General features: G+C 38.3%; 1 protein-coding gene across 1 annotated transcript; it reads right to left on the bottom strand.

Annotated features, from left to right (window-relative positions):
• Positions 1-16,509: 16,509 nt before the first annotated feature.
• LOC107610062 (protein FAR1-RELATED SEQUENCE 5-like) lies at positions 16,510-18,489 on the bottom strand. Its single transcript, XM_016312136.1, has 8 exons — positions 18,464-18,489; positions 18,244-18,404; positions 18,042-18,159; positions 17,845-17,958; positions 17,683-17,753; positions 17,409-17,502; positions 17,264-17,358; positions 16,510-16,778 (listed from the first exon to the last, which is right to left on the bottom strand). Exons 1-8 carry the CDS (start codon positions 18,487-18,489, stop codon positions 16,510-16,512), a joined length of 948 nt encoding a protein of 315 aa, XP_016167622.1.
• Positions 18,490-20,485: the final 1,996 nt, after the last annotated feature.

Below are 20,485 nucleotides of genomic sequence, written 5' to 3'. Positions count from 1 at the left end.
ACTACTAGATATTATCCTTGCTGTCATGAGAAAAACTCTCTATTATACTAGATTCTATAGAGCATGGATCACGACGTAGTATATAGTAATAGATTACTAACATCTATCTTATGTTTTGTACTCTATTAATTGTATAGCATATATTCTCAAAGGTAATAGCATAAAATTTCATTTGCTAGTAAAATTTTCTCTTCTAGTAATGAAAGAATTGACTTCATGTAAGTGTATGAATAAGTGAAAAATTGGTCATCAGTTAATAAATATACCTGTTGGAGATTCCGAACTCATTGGAGCCAACCGTTGGCTACATGTCTTCTACGCCTCTCTCCGTGGATCTCATCGTTCTCAATTCTTATCATCACATCTTTGCAAATTTTTTCAAAATATTTTATATTTCAAGATGTTTTATTTAGAAAATTAGAAATGGTGAATTAAGAGATTTTTTGTTGACATGGTTCCCTACACTAAGATGGTTTCTTATGCTATTCTCAATTATTTGACAAAAATGTTGTTGTCATGATTCTTATGCTATTATCAATTACTTTAGAGCTCTTATGTTGATATGATTTTTTTTTTGACGTATTTTGACTGTGTTATGGAATTTGTAACATATTTGTGGTTCCGTCCTATATAATATTATTGCCATTCTCAACCTTTTTATTGCCTTTCTCCCATATTTTGGTTTTAATGTTCTTTTGAATAATTTAGTAATATATTTAATTTAGTATATATGTCTCCCAACCCCATCAATATTTCAATTTGTGGGCCTATCCCTATTAAATTATTCACTACCCATGAAAAAATAATAAATTAAAACAGTGATGATGAGCCTTATGACGATTTCCTTTAATATGGTACATTTTTTTCTATATCTAGCTATATATGTGCTATCTTTGAAGCATTAACTTGCCACTGTAAGCCTCATCACCTTAATTTAGGAAACTTTACCTCAGATGTGTCTTCACATTCCTTTTTAAAATTACAATTTAACTTGAACCGTAGGCATATTTTAGCTACTTATTTGTTTAGTTTACTTTCTACCATTGTTTATAATTTTTTATCAATAAGCTGGATCTAGATATAATAAATACATGTTTGAAGTATGAACAATTTGCATAGGTTATTGTGTCTTGTGCTAAGTTTTAGTATGATACACACAACAGCAGTAAGTAGTACTAAATCTTTTTACTTTTTTGAGCAGGTTGACATGTTAATCAATTCAGTTTATAAGTTTCTATTTATTGTCTTGCTTCTTAAAAGTAAAAAAGAAGTATAAAAGTAACCTTCCAATTAATAAATGCTTCATGCATAAAATAAATTCACTAAATAAAGTAAAAACAATTAGTTTTAAAAACACATTTTCTTGTTTTTCAATTAACGCTTGTGATTTCATCCTCAAGATATAAGTTTTCTTTTAGTATGTGTGCATTGTGGTACAATTGCTATTATCTGGTTAAGTGCTGTATCGTAGTTCTCCTTCATCTAAACTCTAATAACATAATTTCTATGGTTGTAATTCTAATCCTGATAATATTGATGTACACTCATATGTTACTTGTGTCATTAGCATTAGAGTAATTTTTTTATTAATAAAGGTGGTTTTTGAATTACTGTATGTCTTCTTATCATTGTACTTGAGACCGAGTTAATCTAGAAAATAAAAAGCTGAAGCATAGTATTCTTTGGGGCTGAATTGTATTTTGTTTAATTATTTAGCGATTAACTTTATTTCATCATGTTCTTGTACCACTAACTTAGTTGAGTTTGGGGAAGAAAAGACAACTTTGAACCTAGACATAATTTTTAGACTGTTGCAAGAAATCAACTTCAAGACATGGGAAAGTCAGTATTACATCATTCAGAAACTTGTGTTTCATTCTATTTTAGCATTTTGTTTATTTTTGAAGGTCTTATTTTATGTTGACAGAAATTATTAGAGACACGGTGCTCACCATGCTACATCGCGAATTTGTTCAAAGATCTGGAAACAAACCAGGCTCAAGCAAAGCTAGATGAGATAGAAGCAATTGGTTTTGGTTTCTTGAAGCTAGTCCCAAAGTGGAATGTTAAACAAGGCATAATGGTGATGTTGGCCAAGGCCTACAACACTGAAATGAGCACCCTGAGTGTAGATCATGGAATCATCCGCATTGGGCCCGAGCTATTCCAGCATGTTTTTAGAAATTCGCCCGGTGGTGAGTATACTTTTATCTATTACACAATATTCAATTGGTTAAAATGGTTTCGGTCTTTGTGGTTTTTCCTTTATTCTTCCTATTTCGCTGATCATTTTACACTATTTTATACACATTCATATTGCAGTTGATGACTTTCCACCGTTTGATGGCAGGAATGCTGCCCATGTCTCAATAAAAAGAAGATTTCACCGGTTAAAAGCTATACAGCTGAGGTGTTTTGTTAACTAGTGTGCTATGGATACTAAAGATGATAGGATGGAGTTCAGGAGGCATTTCATCCTACTCGTGTTGAAGATGTTTCTGTGTCTGACTGTGCAACATGTCATCTCGCCATGACACATTGATACAATACTTAATGTATCTGATCACGGGAGATACCGTTGGTCGTTGCATATTTTCAAATCGTTAGAACAAGCAATTAGGAAGTACCAACGTAAAAATAACAAGTCTTGTGAGGGCTACATGTTTGACTTGCTGGTAACCTTTTGAATTCAAAATGCATTGTAATCTGACTAACCCTTGCATCCCAAAAATTAAGTTGTGTATACAATACCTGCAGGTGTTGTACTTCCAGAAGCTAAAGCATGGTGACCTCGAGAATTGTCAAGAGCCTGAGCTGTGGCTTTCTGCATGGACTGCGAAGGAGCTTAGCGCTATGGCAACAACTATTCAACCCAACCATGTTTCTTTATCAAACCTGTCATTCTTTTGTTACAAAAAAGAGAGTCTTGATCACTCATGATTGCTCATGGTGATCCAAAGCGACAAATAAGATTATTCCTAACAAAAGAGACAATCACGTTAGCATCATCAGTACGGGTAGGAATTGCTTCCACCCACTTAGAAACATAATCAATAGCTAACAGAATATATAAGAAACCATTTGAGTTTGGAAAGGGACCCATGAAGTCAATACCCCAAACATAAAAATTTTAACAAAACAACATGAGTTGTTGGGGCATCTCATATCTCTTGGATATGTTTCTAAACCTTTGGCATTGGTGGCAAGAATTACAGAAAAGATTTGCATCCTTAAAGAGTGTGGGCCATCAAAATCCACAGTCTAAAATTTTTCTTGCAGTTCTTTGAGGCCCAAAGTGGCCACCACTTTCAGAAGAGTAGCACGCCTCCAATATAGACTGGATTTCGGATTGTGGGACACACCTCCTAATTATTTGGTCAGCACCACATCTCTACAAATATGGGTCATCCCATATGTAATACTTGGACTCGCTCTTGAGCTTGTCCTTTTGATGTTTAGAAAAATGTGGAGGGAAGGTGCGACTAACCAAATAATTAACTATGGGTGCATATCAAGGAACAACCTCAGATATTGCTTGCAAGCTATCAAGTGGGAATGCATCATTGATAGGAGTGGAGTCACTTTTTATATACTCTAGGCGACTCAAGTGGTCCGCCACTAAATTTTGAGAACTACTCCTATCTTTGATCTCTAAATCAAACTCTTGCAATAACAATATCCCGCGGATTAACCTTGCTTTTGACTCTTTCTTAGCTAGCAAGTATTTCAAAGCCACATGGTCTGAATATACTACCACTTTGGTTCCAAGTAAATAAGCCCGGAATTTATCCAAGGCAAAATCAATTGCTAAAAGTTCCATTTCAGTGGTAGTATAGTTAGACTGGGCATCATCTAATGTCTTAGAAGCATAAGCTATGACATAGGTATCCTTACCTTCGCGCTGAGTCAGCGCCACTCCTACCGCATAGTTAGATGCGTCGCATATTATCTCGAACGGCCTACTCCAGTCGGGCTCTCTCGTAATAGGAGCTTGGGTTAAGACAATCTTCATCTTGTCAAATGCTTCCATACAATCATCACTCAAGTCAAACTCTATGTCTTTTTGCAGCAGACGGGAAAGGGGTAGTGCAACCTTACTGAAGTCCTTGATGAAACGCCGGTAGAAACCTGCATGCCCAAGAACAAAATGGACTTCCCTCATAGAAGAGGGGTAAGGTAAACCAGAAATAACATCGACCTTTGCGAGATCAACAGATATACCAGTATTAGAAACAACATGACCTAGAACAATACCTAGCTTTACTATAAAGTGACATTTTTCAAAATTAAGCACAAGGTTTGAACTAGCACATCTTTCTAATACTCTAGCAAGATTATCCAAACAAAGGTCAAAAGAATAACCATAAACACTAAAATCATCCATAAATACCTCCATACAATGCTCAAGAAGATCCGAGAAGATACTCATCATGCACCTTTGAAACGTAGCCGGTGCATTACATAAACCAAAAGGCATTCTTTTATATGCGTACGTTCTAAAGGGGCATGTAAAAGTGGTTTTCTCTTGGTCTTCTAGAGCAATATGGATCTGAAAATAACCAGTATAGCCATCTAAAAAGAAATAATGTGATTACCTGACATGCGATCAAGCATTTGATCGATGAAAGGTAGTGGATAGTGATCCTTGCAAGTAGCCAAGTTCAAGCGCCTGTAGTCGATGCACAATCTCCATGAATTCTGCACCTCTTGTAGCCATGAGTTCCCTATTCTCATTCTTGACTATGGTGACGCTGGACTTCTTAGGAACCACTTATACCGAGCTAACCCATTCACTATCCGAGATTGGATATATAATATCGGCTTCAAGCAGTCGGCTCACTTCTTTCTTCACAACTTCTAGAATTGTGGGGTTCCACCGCCTTTGAGGTTGACGGATAGGCTTGGCTCCCTCCTCTAGAAAAATACGATACTCACAAACTTGAGGGCTTATACCAACTATGTCCGCCAAACTCCACCCAATAGCTTTCTTGTTTCTTCTCAGTACATTAAGCAATCGATCCTCCTGTTGGGAAGTAAGCTCCTTTGCAATGATCACTGGGAGCTTTTGATTGCCTTCAAGATAAGCATACTTAAGGTGAGGTGGAAGGGGCTTCAACTCCATATGTAGCTCATGGCTTGACACTTGATTATCCAGTAACACTGGAGGTGGTAAGGTGTCTTCATCATAGTCAGGGGGTTTCTCCACACTTGCACCTTGAATCATGTTCTTCTCATCAACTATATCATGGTGGACTTCGGCCACAATCTCATCAATCAGATCACACCGGAAGATAGAATGCTCTTCCATCAATTTCAAAAGAATAGGTACCCGAGAAGGCATCCAATTTAAACCGAGAGGTCTTTACGAACGGCCTCCCTAGCAAGATAGATGATGGTCTTCCGGAGTCATTAGGGGGTATCTCAAGAATATAGAAGTCAATTGGAAAAATTAGCCCCTTAATGTTCACTAAGACATCTTCCGCTATGCCAACCATTGAGATTATGCTTTTATCTGCCAAAACAAAAGAGGCTGTCGACCTTTTCAACGGTGGAAGCTTCAATGTATCATAAACAGATAACGGCATAATGCTAACACAAGCACCTAGGTCACACATGCAATCAACAAATTGTATACCACCTATAGTGCAAGTAACCATACAAAGACCAGGATCACCACATTTCTCCGATATAGCACCCATCAAAGCAGAAATTGAGCTATCCAAAGGAATAGTTTCTAAATCATAAATCTTCTCTTTATTCATGCATAAATCCTTTAGAAACTTAGCATACTTAGGAACTTGGAGAATAGCATAAAAAAGGGGAATAGTTACCTCGACCTTTTTGAATATATCCACCATCTTGGGATCTAGCTTCACTTGCTTTTTAGTTCTCCTAGCTAGATGTGGAAAGGAAATTAGAATAGCCTCTTTCAAAACACTTTCCTCCTTAGAAGCTCCATCCTTCTGTTGAGCAACTTTTTCTTCAGCTGTCTCTTGTACCTCATCCTCATCTCAACATCTTCTACCTCAACAATATCTTTATCTTGAGTGGCTTCGCTTGAGCTTGGCTCCTCGAGACTCCTCTCTTGTAATGTAGTACTGGACCTCAAGGTGATGGCATTGAATCCACCCTTGGAGTTAGGTAAGGGTTGAGAGGGAAGTGAACTAGAGCTTGAAGGTTGAGTATTGGAGGTAGAGGGTGGTTCCATATGGGATATAAGAGCTTGGAGAGTAGAGGTGAGACCGGTGAGGCTAGAGGTAAGTGTATTTTGAAACTCTTTTTGCCCTTGAAGAATGGTACGAATGGTTTCATCTTAGTTAGAGGAAGAAGGAAGGTATGTGATTTGGGGGACTTGGGGTTGGTTGAGCGTGCTTGAGCTTGCCTTTGGTGAGGTGGTTGGTACCTTTGACCTTGGTATTGTTGTTGGTAGAGAGGGTTTTGTTGATACCGGTTTTGTTGGTAATTATTGTTCCACCTTTGGTTTCCACAATTGTCTCTTCCTCCTTGATTGTAGTTGTCTCTCCATCCTTAGTTGGGATTGTCTTGCCAACCTTGATTGTAGTTACCACCTTGATTGTAGTTATCGCCTTGTTGATAGTACCCTTGATTCGGACGGTTGTAATAAGCATTGGTAGCCACCAAGGTGTTGTCCTCTTGGAGTTGTGGACAGTCATCAGTATAGTGAGAATAGCACGCACAAATCCCACATACTCTCTGAGGGACTAACTATTGACATTGTTGTTGTGGAGGAGGTGGAGGTTGTTGTTGATTGAATTGAAGTTTCTTGAGGATATTGGTCATCTCTCCCAAAGTCTTAGTGAAGGCAGACTCAGTACTTGAAGACACTTCCGCAATAGCCTTGGGATGATTATTCATGTGCCTTCCATGCTGAGTAGACTCAGCTAAATCGGTGATAAGTTGCCACACTTCCGCCGCCGTCTTGTACTTTGTCAAAGAGCCATTACTCGAAACATCCAAAAGGATCTTATCTTGAGGCTTCATGCCTTGGGAAAAGTAACTAATAAGCACCAACTCGTCAAACATGTGATGGGACCACGAATCAAGGAGCTTCCTAAAACGTTCCCAATACTCATAGAGAGACTCTGATTCACCTTGAATGACGCAAGAAATTTTCTTCCTCAATCTATCTGTGACCTCCGATGGGAAGAACTTGTCTAAAAATTCTCTTCTAAGAAGATCCCAATTGGTGACAACATTCTCAGGTTGAGTGTAGAACCACTCCTTTGCCCTTCCCTCAAGAGAAAACGGGAAGGCATATAACCAAATAGCAACCTCATATGCACCATACCGCATAGTAGTTGAACAAGCAGTTTGAAAGTCTCTAAGATGCTTGATGGGATCTTGAGCGGGTAGACCATGAAACTTAGGAAGGATATTAATCAATGAGGTCTTTAGCTCAAAATCTGCATTCAAGTTCAGATGACGCGCTTGAAATGGTTGAAGAGTAAAATTCGAAGCTCCCGCTTCCTTGAGAGTGATCCTTCTAGGAGCGGCCATAGTATCGGTACCTAAATCAATAGAAGAGACATCAATAGATTTAGTAGGAGAGGAGTTAGTTTCTTTCTCAAATGACGCTTCGGATTCAACCTCGGGTAACATTGGTGAATTGGGTGAAACCCCTTCACCACCCTCGGAAACTAACAGACGCCAAGCTCGCCTGATAAACCCCATTTTTAGGGTTTATCCTGTGCTTAATCTAGTGGATTTTATCCATTATTCTCATACTTATTCATACAATTCGCATGTTTTACGTTTTTCTTCCGGATTTTATGCTATGATTGAAAACATGCTTCTTTGGGCTTTAAATTTGCTATGTTTAATCCTTTCTTATTACCATTCGATACTGTGATATGTGTGTTAAGTAATTTCAGAGATTACAGGGCAGGAATGGCTCAGAGGATGGAAAGAAAGCATGCAAGAGTGGAAGGAATACAAGAAGCTGAAGGAACTGCAAAGCTGTCCAGCCTGACCTCTTCGCACTCAAACGGTCATAACTTGAGCTATAGAGGTTCAAATGATGCGGTTTTAGTTGCGTTGGAAAGCTAACGTCCGGGGCTTCGAAATGATATATAATTTGCTGTAGTGTCCGTACAGATAAGCGACGCAAATGTGTACTCCATGCGGATGCGTTGCAGTGACGAAAAACCAGCGTGGCAGATTTCGCCCCAGCATTTTCTGGGCTGTTTTTGACCCAGTTTTCGGCCCAAAAATACAGACTAAAGCTAAGGAATGTATAGAAACTCAACACTCATCCACACACATTGAGATACATCGATATTAGGATTACTTTTAGTTTTAGATCTAAATCTAGATTAGCTTTACATTAGTAGTTTATGCTTTTGCTTTGGATTTTTGGATGCTAAAGAGTCATTACCTCCGTGAAGACATTACTTTAGTTTGTTTTCTTATTCCTTTATTTTTATTAATTGCTTATTGACCCTATTCAACTAAGTATGTTGCATTTTGAATTTATTAATATATAGAGTTACTTTTATTTTTAATTAATTTTAGTTTTATATTTTACTCTATCTAATTTATTATGTCTTCTTATATTTTTATGAATATTAATTCCATGTCAATGGAGTAGATTTTCTACTTGACATGGGGGTTGATTAAGAGGAGACACTTGAGTTGGAATGCTCAAGTGCTTAGTTAATTTGAAATTTGTTGGCTAATTCTATATCTACTAACGCTAGACCTTCCCAAGGGAAAGGACTAGGATCTGCAGATAAGAATCAGTCCAATCACTTGACTTTTCTTTACTCAGTAAAGGTTAACTAAGTGAAAACAACAACCGCTTTACATTACACTTAAGGAGATTCCAACAAGGATAGAACTTCCGATTAATCAATTCCCCAGTCAACGCTTTTTATATTAATAATAATTCTTAGTTTTATTGCTTTAATTTACAATTATTTTAATTACTCATTATCCAATTCAAACCTTCTGGAAAATTTCTAATTAATAAATTAGCACTCTTTCCTGTAACTCGTTGGGAGACGACCTGGGACTCATACTTCCAGTATTTTTAATTTTAATTTTTGTGACAACCCCTTTTAAATTGAGAAGGCGGATTTTAGTTGGTTAAAAACTATACTTGCAACGCATTTTGTTTATTAAATTTCTTAACTGGTCGATTTCTTGACGAACTGGTTTTCTGCTAGTAAAGAAATTTTTATAAAATTAATCGCGTGGGTGACTCGATCGCGTGAATGACCATCTTTTGAAAACGACGCGGCTGCGTGGGGCACGCGGTCGCGTGGTAGGGGTGGTGCTTCCAGCACCATTCCAGCCACGCTCCATCATAACTTTCTACCATACATCTTTTTACGTTGATTTTGCAGGGTCACGCGCACGCGTGAGTGACGCGCACGCGTGGGAGGCTGATTTCTCAAATGACGCGGACGCGTCAGGGATGCGTTCGCGTCGGCGTGCTTGTGCCTAAGGCACGCCTCCAGCCACGCTCCCGCGTAACTCTCTATAAGGGTTAGCGTCGCATGTGACGCGTGCGCGTGGTTCACGCGCACGCATGCGACGCGCTTTTTTTTTATATGCAGAATGCAAAATACAGCATGTAGATGAATATGCAGAAATTACGAATGAACACTAATAAAAATAAAATAAAATAAGACTAAGAATAAAAAGGAACGATTATACCATGGTGGGTTGTCTCCTTCCTAGCACTTTTAGTTATAGTCCTTAAGTTGGACATTTGGTGAGCTCCTTGTCATGGTGGCTTGTGCTTGAACTCGTCTTGAAACTTCCACCAATGTTTGGACCTCCAATAAGCTCTATCAATACTAAGTGAATTTCTCAAGCTTTGATGGAGTTCTTCACAAGCTTTGAGCTCCTAAATTTGATCCTCATGTATGCCTGGATCCCAAATCTTGTTTTTTCACCCGTCTTCAAGTGGAACATGATGATTCCATCTGGGTGGTAAGCAATCCGAATTCTCACTACGGCATCCAAACAGCCTCCTAGACCCATTCAGTTGTGCTTTATACCAACCTTTGCATTTAAACTTTGAGCTTTTCACCATATTGAATCTTGCATGATAATTCCTACCACTAGCCATCTCCCTCTTACCCGTAAAGCCACAAAGAGCTCGAAGTTGACCATCTGTCTCAAGTAACCCATATTCAAGCGAGAAGGTAAAGGTCAAGGATAAGTATTTTACCCAGTTGAATGTTGTATTGGATGGTAATGGCTTTGGGGGAGAGGTCTCCAACAACTTTGGTAAGGTAATTTCAAGCTCCATTCTCTTGTGCTCTTCCTTGATAACTTCCACCTCTTTGCAAGCTTCTTCAATTTCAACCTCTTCCTCTTGGTAGCTTTCTTCCAATTCAATATCTTCTTCATTACTCACCAAGGGCATGGGAGGTTGTGCTTCTTCTTCTTTAATCTCCATCTCTTGATCAACCTCTTCAAAGTCTTTAGCCATGATATGCCTTGGAGGTTGTACACCCTCTTCAACATCAAATTTAAACGTCTTGGAAGGAGGTTCTATGACTGGACTTTCCCATGGAGATTCAGCATCTCCTAAGTCTTCAACCACTTCTTTCTCTTCAATAATTACTGCTTTGTCCAGTTGTTTTAGTATAAAATCGTACTCATCCTTGATGATTTTCTTTCCATGATAACTCCTTTCAACTACTCCTTCATCTTCAAGGGTCTCTCCTATCTCCACATTTTGGGCCTCCTCTTGCTCTAAGACAAAATCAGACTCCTCCTTGATGTCTTCCTTCACTAATTCTTCAGCCACTCCTTCGACTTCAAGGGTCTCTACTACCTTCATCTGTAGGACCTCCCCTAACTTCTTATGAAGTATGGATTCGCGAAGATGATTCCTTCTTTCTTGTTTCATATCAATAGCATAACTGGGATCATCTTGCTCTTGGATTGATGGATGTGGGTGCTCTTCCATGGAGGGTGGTGATGGGATGGAAAGATTATTATGTAGTTGAAAAGGAAGCGCACTAAAGCTTCAGGGTTGAATATTAGAGGTAGAGGGTTGGTCCATGCGGGATATAACTGCTTGAAGAGTAGAGGTGAGACTAGTGATAGAGGCAAGTGTGGTATGAAGCTCTGTTTTCCCTTGGTGAATAACATCAATGGTGTTGTCATCCAATGGAGGTTGGGGTGGATATGGGTTAGGGTCATATGGAGGTGAATGGTATAAAGGAGATTGTGAGTATGGTGGTTCAAAGGTGTATTAGGGAGGTGGTTCATAGGCATATGGTGGGCTTGTTGGTAACTACAAGAGGGTCCACCATATTCATCATCTTTGTACACTCCCTGGAATGGCTCTTGACCATAGTAATTTGGTGGAGATGGTTTGTCACAAAAGGGTCCACCATAACTATTGTCTTGGTATGCATCACAGAATGGTTGTTGGTTATAGCGCATTGGAGGGGGTTGTTGCCAAGAGGGTTGATCAAATCCTTGTGGCTCCTCCCATCTTTGATTTTTCCAACCTTGATGCCTATTTTCATTATAGTTTCCATTCCTTACAACAACATTGGAACCAAACTTGAAACCAGAGGGGTGAGAATTCATAGTAGCTAAAGAAAATAAAAACGAAAACTAATAAAGAAATTAATGAAAATAAACTCCTAAAACTAGAAACACTGACAACAATATAAGATAAAGATTTGAAAAATGTTTAAATTTTGAAAATGTTTGACTTTTAAAAATTTAAATTTAAATTTTGAAATTTGAATTTTGAATTTTGGAATTCAAATATTGAAATTTGAAATTTGATTTTTAAAATAAGATAAGATAAGATTTTGAAAAAGATATGATTTTTGAAAAAGATTTGAATTTTGAAATTTAAAATTAAGATAAGATAAGATAAAAATTTTAAAATAAAAATCTGAATTTTTTTTTTGTAATTTTCGAAAAAATTAATTAAAATAAAGAGAAAAGATATTTTTGAATTTAATGAAGAAAGAGAAAAACAATAAAATGACACCAAACTTAAAAATTTTTAGATCAGAATGAAGAAAACAACCAAGAACAACTTGAAGGTCAAGATGAACACCAAGAACAACTTGAAGATCAAGAAAGAACAAGGAACACTATTTTTGAAAATTTTAATAACTAAAAAAAACCAATAACCTCTTAATTTACGAAAAAGTAAAAATAAAAACAAAAATAAAAACAAATAAATAAGCAAAAAGCAAATATTTACAATAACCAATAATAAGGCACACGTTTGCAATTCCCCGGCAATGGCGCCATTTTGACGAACGGATTTCTGCTAGTAAAGAATTTTATAAAAATAATTACGTTGTAAGTATAGTTTCTAAACCAACAGAGAAACCTTTCGTACAAAAATTTTGGTTGTCACAAGTAACAAAATCCAATAAAATTTATAACCGAAGTATTAAACCTCGGGTCGTCTTCTCAAGGAATTGGAGGGAAGTATGATTTATTATTGGTTATAGAAAAGGTAGAATTTTGGGTTTTTGGAATAGAGAACAAGTAATTTAAATAGCAAGAAAAATAAATAAATTAATAATTAGAAAATCTCTTAGCAAGGTATGAGAATTGAGAATCCTATCCTAGTTATCCTTATCAGGTGTAATGAGAATTGGATTTTACTCCCACTTAGTTGACCCTTACTAAATAAAGGTAAGTCAAGTGGACTAATTAACTTGATTCCTCAGTCCTAGTCAACTCCTATGGAAAGACTAGCTTTAGAGGGATCCAAATCAATCAGCAATCCTAATTTCCAATCAACTACTGAGTTTGATAACTCAAGCGTTACCAATTACTTAACCAAAGGCAAAAGGATAAAATAAATCATAAATTAAATTGAAAGCATCAAAAATAGAATAAAACAATCATAAATATGAAATACCTCAAACAATATTAAATAGAATATTCAATTCTAACATAGGAAAGTTCATAAATCAAATTGAAAAGATAAATAACAATTAAAGTAATAGAATAAATAAAACTAGAAAGTAAATTAAAGGAACATTGAACCTGGTATGAAGAAAATAACCATAAACTGATAGAAATCCTAAAATCCTAAGAGAGAGGAGAGAGCCTCTCTCTCTAGAAAACTACATCTAAAACCTAAAATTATGAATTATGACTGTTGTTAATGTTAATGGATGGATTCTCCCATTTTATAGCCTCTAATCTGTGTGTTCTGGGCCGAAAACTGGGTCAGAAACAGCCCAGAAATCGCTGGTTGCGAAATCTGCCACGCTGGTTTTTCGTCAATGCGACGCGTCCGCATGAATCACGTGTTCGTGTCACTTATCGTCAAGACAACTATGGCATATTATATATCATTTCGAAGCCTCGGACGTTATCTTTCCAACGCAACTGAAATCGAATCATTTGGACCTCTGTAGCTCAAGTTATGATCATTTGAGTGCTAAGAGGTCAGGCTGGACAGCTTAGCAATTTCTTCAACTTCTTGTATTCCTTCTACTTTTGCATGCTTTCTTTCCATCTTCTGAGTCATTCCTGCCCTGTAATCTCTGAAATCACTTGACACACATATCAAAGAATCTAATGGTAATAAGAGAGGATTAAAATTAGTAAAATTTAAGAGCAACGAAGCATGTTTTCAATTATAGCACAAAATCGGAAAGGAAATTGTAAAACCATGCATTTTGTATGAATAAGTGTATGAAAGATTGATAAAATCCACTCAATTGAGCACAAGATAAACCATAAAATAGTGGTTTATCATCGCCTAATAAGTGAAACGGTTCTTTCAATTTCAAGATCAAATGGGGCTAAACTCGGATCCGGTAATGAACGCGTCATTCAATAAAAGAAACATAGAGCTCATGGAAACAAAATATATTAAGAAAAATACTACTAATAACCTAAAAGGCACAAAAATAAAAGATGCAATTATGCAAATATGAAAATATTTACACCAACCAATAACTTAGCACACATATGCAACTCCCTGGCAACGATGCCAAAACTTCACGAGCGGATAAATTTCGGTCAAGAATTACCAAACGCATTTTTCCAAATCAATGTCGCAAGTATAGTCTTGACCGACGAGATTTCCGTTAATCATAGTTAAAAAGTATGTCACAATTAAATTCAATAACCGGGAGTAGAATCCCGAATCGTTTCCCTAGGAGTTGACACAAGATGCAAATTATTGGTTATGATTTTTCTGGAGGTTTTTGAAGTGGAGAACAAGAAAAATAAATAACTAAAAAAAATAGAGCAATAGTTAACTAGCAAGAGTTGGTAATGAATTAATATAAAAAGGCCTTGGTTTGGGGTGAGAATCGGAATGTCTATCCTTATTGTCTTGCTCAAGTGTGATGGTAAAATCTCATTGCTCTCACTTAGTTATCCTCTAATGATTGAAGGAAAGTCAAGTGAAATAATTAACTTTAGCTCACAAGTCCTAGTCACTTCATAGAGAAGAACTAGAGTTGGTGAGTTTTAAGCTAATTTGCAATATTCAATTACCAATCAACACTCGAATATAACAATTCAAGTGGCTCCAATTGCTCAACCCCAAACCAAGCAAGGAAATCTACTCCATGATATTGGATGACATTTTCTCAAACACTTGGTGAGAAAAGACAAAAGAAATGATAAAAACTAGAAAATAATTCAATCCAAATTACCACTAATAATAATCAATAATAATCAAGCAAGCAATAAAAGTAGATATGGAAATAATTCAATACATTAACAAAATTCAATAATAACAAGATCCAAACATGAATTCAAATAACCAAATAGAGTAGAGTACTAAAGGAATTGAAGAAGAAAAATATAAGGTTAATGATAGAATTGAAGGTAGCAACAGCTTCTCTCAAGATCCACTTGGAAGTGAACTAAGAAAATCAAAAACCCTAGAGAGAAGTAGGAATTTTTCTTACTAGAATTCAAAACTAACTAAAAACTAAAGTGAAAGTGAAGTGTCCACAGTCTCAGCTCCATCTCAGCCTCTAGTCTGCATTTTCGGGCTTGGAACTGGGCCAAAATCAACCCAGAAATTGCCCCCAGCGAATTCTGTTAATTGCGGCACGTGACGTTCATCACGCGTACATGTCAGCCATATGCACGCGTTGCTGGGCTCTGCACAAGGTCACGCGTATGCATCAGTTACGTGTACGCGTCAGTGGTCGATGCTCCTGGTCACGCGTACGCATCAGTCACGCGTACGCGTCGCTTGAAAAATGGCTTGATCATGCGTACGCGTCGCTTGAAAAATGGCTTGATCACGCATACGCTTCAGCCATGTGCGCGCGTCACCTCCAGCTTCTCAAATCTTTAAATTCTTGTGTTCCTTCCACTTTAGCATGCTTCCTCTTCATCCTCTATACCATTCCTGCTCTGTAAATCCTGTAATCACTTAACGCACATATCATGGCATCGAATGGCAATAACAAAGGGTTAAAATTAGTGATTTAAAGGCCTAGGAAGCATGTTTTCAATTATAGCACAAAATTAGGAAGAAAACTTAAAAACATGCAATTTACATGAAGAAGTGTGAGAATAGTTGACAAAACCCACTCAATTCAGTCCAAAATATATCATAAAATAGTGGTTTATCACCGCTACACTTTGAAATTTTTTTATTTCCAGTGGTTAATCATGTTGTGGTTTGAATGTCTTATCTTTGGATGTCTCTACTTATATAAGTTATGTACTGTTAGTCACGTATTGTTCGCAGGTGCCTGAAAACAGAACTATTTGTGTAACACCCTAATATACAGATCCTTATGCTCGAGTCATAAGTCAACGATATTATGGTGGTACGACTTAAGGTGGAATAATAGTAAGTATGTGTGTGTGTGTGTGTGTGTGTGTGTGTGTGTGTGTGTTAGTAAACGAGAAGCCTGCAAAGGAATAAATTAAAATCGTGAACGAACAACACTCTCATATAGATAACTGACGTAAAGTAAAGCACACTTCGAGAAGCAATAAGAATAACATAAGGACAAGATATATATATATATATATATATATATATATATATATATATATATATATATATATATATATATATATATATAACATAAGTAACTACTAATCGTGACCTGCGAAGTTTAGGCCGGCTAGAGTACAGAATTTAAAACTAGTTTGACAACAGTATTTCCTATCTCTCTCAAGATACGTCATCGCCTCTATAGGCAAGTTTCAAAATAAACACCTACATACATCATATTGAAGTTTTATCAAAATAAACAGGAGAGATTCTAAAAGTACAAAACAGAATCAAATAAACTTCGCCGCCTTCTAGACAAATCCAGCTCACTGCTAAGCACCAGGATCTGCATCTGAAAAATAGAGAATATATACGGAATGGGAACCCCCGACCCATGGGTTCCAAGTTCTTCTTCTTCTTCACATAGATTTCTTGATGCAGGTGTCCAGTTTAGATCCAAGCCTCTTCAATCTCGGCTGACCCTTCGTTGCGACCTTCGAAGGACCTCGTATGTCAGATGAACCAAGAGCGGGGTCACATTATTTCACCATGCTATTCTATGTAGTTGGCACACTTCTGGGCCCCAAGTTCGCACAATAATCAAATAGCTTGGCCCTTAACTCATCAAGACCCGAATGTAACATGGCCGCTTCTTCTTCACATGTCATGAAATTCTGGGCAACATTGAAGAAGTGAGAACATAGTCCTCTAAATAAGTTGTGGCTTTCATCGGACTGCTTCTCGTCGTGGCTGCTCTTGATGAAAGTGTATTTGCACTGTACATTCTTGCTCCATCGAGGGAGCACATAGCAAGATGATACTCTGTCTACTCCGTAATAAAAGAACACAACAAGACAATGACAACAAAGAATACTTCTTAATTCAAACATGTTACACTCGCAATGAATCTTATGTGTCGCTGGGTCAAACTTGACATTGTTCGTCCAGGACCTAGCCTCCCCATATAGTAGGTATTGCTCATTTACGGTCACACAAAATAAATCACCATCCTGAGTCACACCACGGACTAAACAATCCCTTTTTTTCTAAATTCCTGTTGTACTTCCCTAAACTTAGAGGTTATATACTCATGCTAAATTTTTTTTTCAATTGTAGAGCTCGATGAATAGGGAACGACTCCTTTAGAGTCTGCAGCATCGTCCTCCAGCTCCTTTTGCTCCTTGGTCCCAAGTACATTGTCATACTCATGCATGAACTGAACCAGTCCACTCTTGCAATGCAAGTAACCACTAAAAAAGGCGTTCATACTCTCACTCCGTTGGGTACTTCTCATACCATTCTAAAATTCACCTTGAAAATAGATTGGAACCCATATTCGACGATCGTCATAAAGGTCTACAAAACCAGAAGAAAACAAAGCAATAATCACCATCATGAACAATTGGCTACATCACAACACATAACTACAGACTTAGTGAACCAAGTAGACATAGACCTTTCGAACAAAGATATCCCATAATAGTATCCAAATAGGTTACAAATCACCCGATGACAACGGGACCTAAAATTGAGTATAGTTAAAACAGAACCTGCATAACAAACCTAATATCCAAAAAAAACAAAGGAGCACAATACAGAACGAACCTAATAGCCATCTGTTTTGCTCTAAGTTAAACTCAGCGATGAATGCACACCAATCCTTCTCGAAAGATTCCACATACCAGGCATTCCAAACAGTGCGATGCATTCTAGCATCTATTTCTCAGTACCGAGCATATCCTCCGAGCTTTTTGCGGTATCTTCTTCATTATGTGCCATATGCACCATCGGTGGCGAGTATCTGGAAGGGCATTCCTAATAGCACCAAACATGGATTTGCACTAGTCCGTGATGATGGCCTGTGGGGGAGTTTCGATGACTTCAACCATTACTTAAAGACCCACTCAAAGCTATGAATTTCTTCATTTCCCAGCAAAGCACATCCGAGCAGAGTGGACTTGCCATGATGGTTGACACCAATGAAATATGCAAACGGAAGTCCGTGCCTATAATAAATCCATCCAAAATTACAAATCACGATAGTGCGAAAACAATAACCCTTTCAATAGAGACAGAAACACAAATATACTTGTTTCTACTGTACATTGTATCAAACGATACCATGTCTCCATAATATTCATAGGACGCCCTGCATCTTGCATCTACCCAAAGCGCACTCTTAAACTTGTTAGCTTCGTCCACATCAACTGCATAAAGAAAATTCAGGTTGATATCTTTCATTCACATGAAATAGCTAATCATTTCCTTCACATCTGCGTTTTCGTCAGCACAGCGCAGATTGCTCGTAATATAGTTCCTCACATCCTTTTCTGAGTAACCCAAATTTGACGAGCCACCAACCTCGTTCGCCAGTGTGAGATAAGTCTTATTGGGCCGTATGCCAGCCTCATCGTTGTCCTGAATCACACACTTGGCATGGATGGTCAGTTCCCTGTACTCAATGTAATACACAGCTTGCTTGGCAGAACACTGATGACTTGTATCATCTACCTCTTTCTCTCATCTAAAAGGGCCATAGAAGTGATGAATTCTCATTCATTTGATGCATTGATAAGAGTTATATCATAATCTTATAAGACTCTGCTTTGAAATGAGTTCTTACTTGGATTTCAGGTGAAAAGAGCAACAAAAGAGGAAGAAAGCAAGCAAAGGTGCTGGGCGTGTGTGTGGGGCGTGCCACTTCAAGCAAACGCCTGGATCTTTGACTGGGCGTGGTACGCCAGCTATGTATCCCAGAGAAGGTTTTCCAAGATCCACTATGGACGTGGCACGCCACTGTTTGGGTGTGGCACGCCGGTTATGCTCTCCAGAGAAGGATTTCTTAACATCACAATGGTCGTGGCACGCCACTGCTGGGCGTGGCACGCCAACTATATTGTCTAGAAGAGAGTGCTTCAAAGTTACTATGGGCGTGGCATGCCAAGGCCAGGCTTGGCACGCCAGTTACTTGATCCAGAGAAGAGTTATTGCGTTTACTATGGGCGTGGCATGCCAGTTACTTAATCCAGAAAAGAGTTACTGGGCTTTATCATGGGCGTGGCACGCCACTGCAGGGCGTGGCACACCACTACAGGGTGTGGCACGCCAACTATCTATTCCAGAGGAGAAAGGAAGGAGCATCATCAATGGGCGTGCCACTTGGTACTAGGGGCATGGCACGCCAAGCTTGTGAGCCCAAACCATCATCATGGGAGTGCCACTTGAGTCCTTGGCGTGGAACGCCAGTTCACTTAACCAGAAAGAGAGATTGAAGACTCAAACCTGGGCGTGGCACGCCAAGCCAATTGCCCAGAGGAGGAGGGTGAAGACTTCATCATGGGCGTGCCACTTGAGATCTTGAGCGTGGCACGCCAAGTCAATACCTCATCGAAGGTGTGTCACTTGAGACTCTAGGCGTGGCACGCCAACCTTCCTCGCATCATGGGCGTGGCACGCTAGTTCACTGGACCAGAAAGGAAAGTTTGTGCATCAACAAGGGCGTGGCATGCCAGACCTGGGCGTGGCACGCCAGGCCAACCTTCCAGAGAAGAAGATTGAAGACCCTAACAAGGGCGTGGCACGCCAGTTCAATTTTCCAGAGAAGAAGATGGAAGACTCCACCATGGGGCGTGCCACTTGAGACTTGGGCGTGACACGCCAAGCCAATTATCAACATGGGCGTGCCACTTGAGATCCAGGGCGTGGAGCGCCAAGCGATACCAAGCTGGGCATGGCACGCCGTTCACACGCCACTCACACGCCACTCACATGCCATCAATGAGAGAGTATTCCCTTTAGTTTTAATTGTAATTTCTTTTCCTTTTTGTAATTTCTTATTTTATAGTAATAAGAGTAGTATAAATACCCCTTGAAGAGTACTGAAAGGGGACTTGAAACTTTTACTTCACTTTACTTTACTTTACTTTCATCTTCTTTCATCTCTTGTACTCTATCTCTAAGCTATGAGTAGCTAAACTCCTTCTCATTGGGGAAGGAAATTCTGTTGTATTTGATGGATTAATGATAGTGAATTTTTTCTTCTCTTCATCTCTCTTTGATTTGCTAGAAGGAATTTCGTTCTTCATGCTTAGCATTCAATTATCTTGGAAAAGAGATTGAATGCAAATTGGGTTTCATGGGAACCTTGGAAGAGGAAACATTAAATCATGCTTGAAATCCCTTCTCACATTGAGTAGATCTGGGTTTCGGGATTGGATATGGTGACATTAAATCTACCCACTACTTGGATCTATGAGGATGTGTGGTAAAATCAGGGACCAAGCTTATCTCTTTTCATGAGCAATTAGACCAAGGAATTAGCTTATTATCAAGATTTGAGAGATTAAATTACCAAGGAATTCGGATTCAATCAATCATGATTGCCAAAAGGTCAATGAGTTTCATGATTGAAGATGAGATGATCTAAAATTAATCCGAAGAAAGCAACAACTCCTAACCCCAATGAATCTTCCCCATTCTTATATTCCCTATTCTTTATAGCTTTATTTAATTTCTGTCAATCAACCCATTCCC

This window comes from Arachis ipaensis, chromosome B1 (genome assembly GCF_059453495.1).
Source record: "Arachis ipaensis isolate K30076 ecotype BB chromosome B1, ASM5945349v1, whole genome shotgun sequence".
Classification (NCBI taxonomy): Eukaryota; Viridiplantae; Streptophyta; class Magnoliopsida; order Fabales; family Fabaceae; genus Arachis; species Arachis ipaensis.
The sequence above is the reverse complement of the archived record's forward strand: the minus strand, read 5'-3'. Positions and strand labels throughout refer to the sequence as shown.

Bases quoted from the DNA above. Each gene is read 5' to 3' on its own strand.
- LOC107610062 (XM_016312136.1), bottom strand. From the start codon at position 18,489: ATGGCCCTTTTAGATGAGAGAAAGAG. The intron at 18,405-18,463 runs GTAGATGATACA...CATTGAGTACAG, and splicing joins CTTTTAGATGAGAGAAAGAG to GGAACTGACCATCCATGCCA. The intron at 17,754-17,844 runs GTAATGGTTGAA...ATGCCCTTCCAG, and splicing joins AGCTTTGAGTGGGTCTTTAA to ATACTCGCCACCGATGGTGC.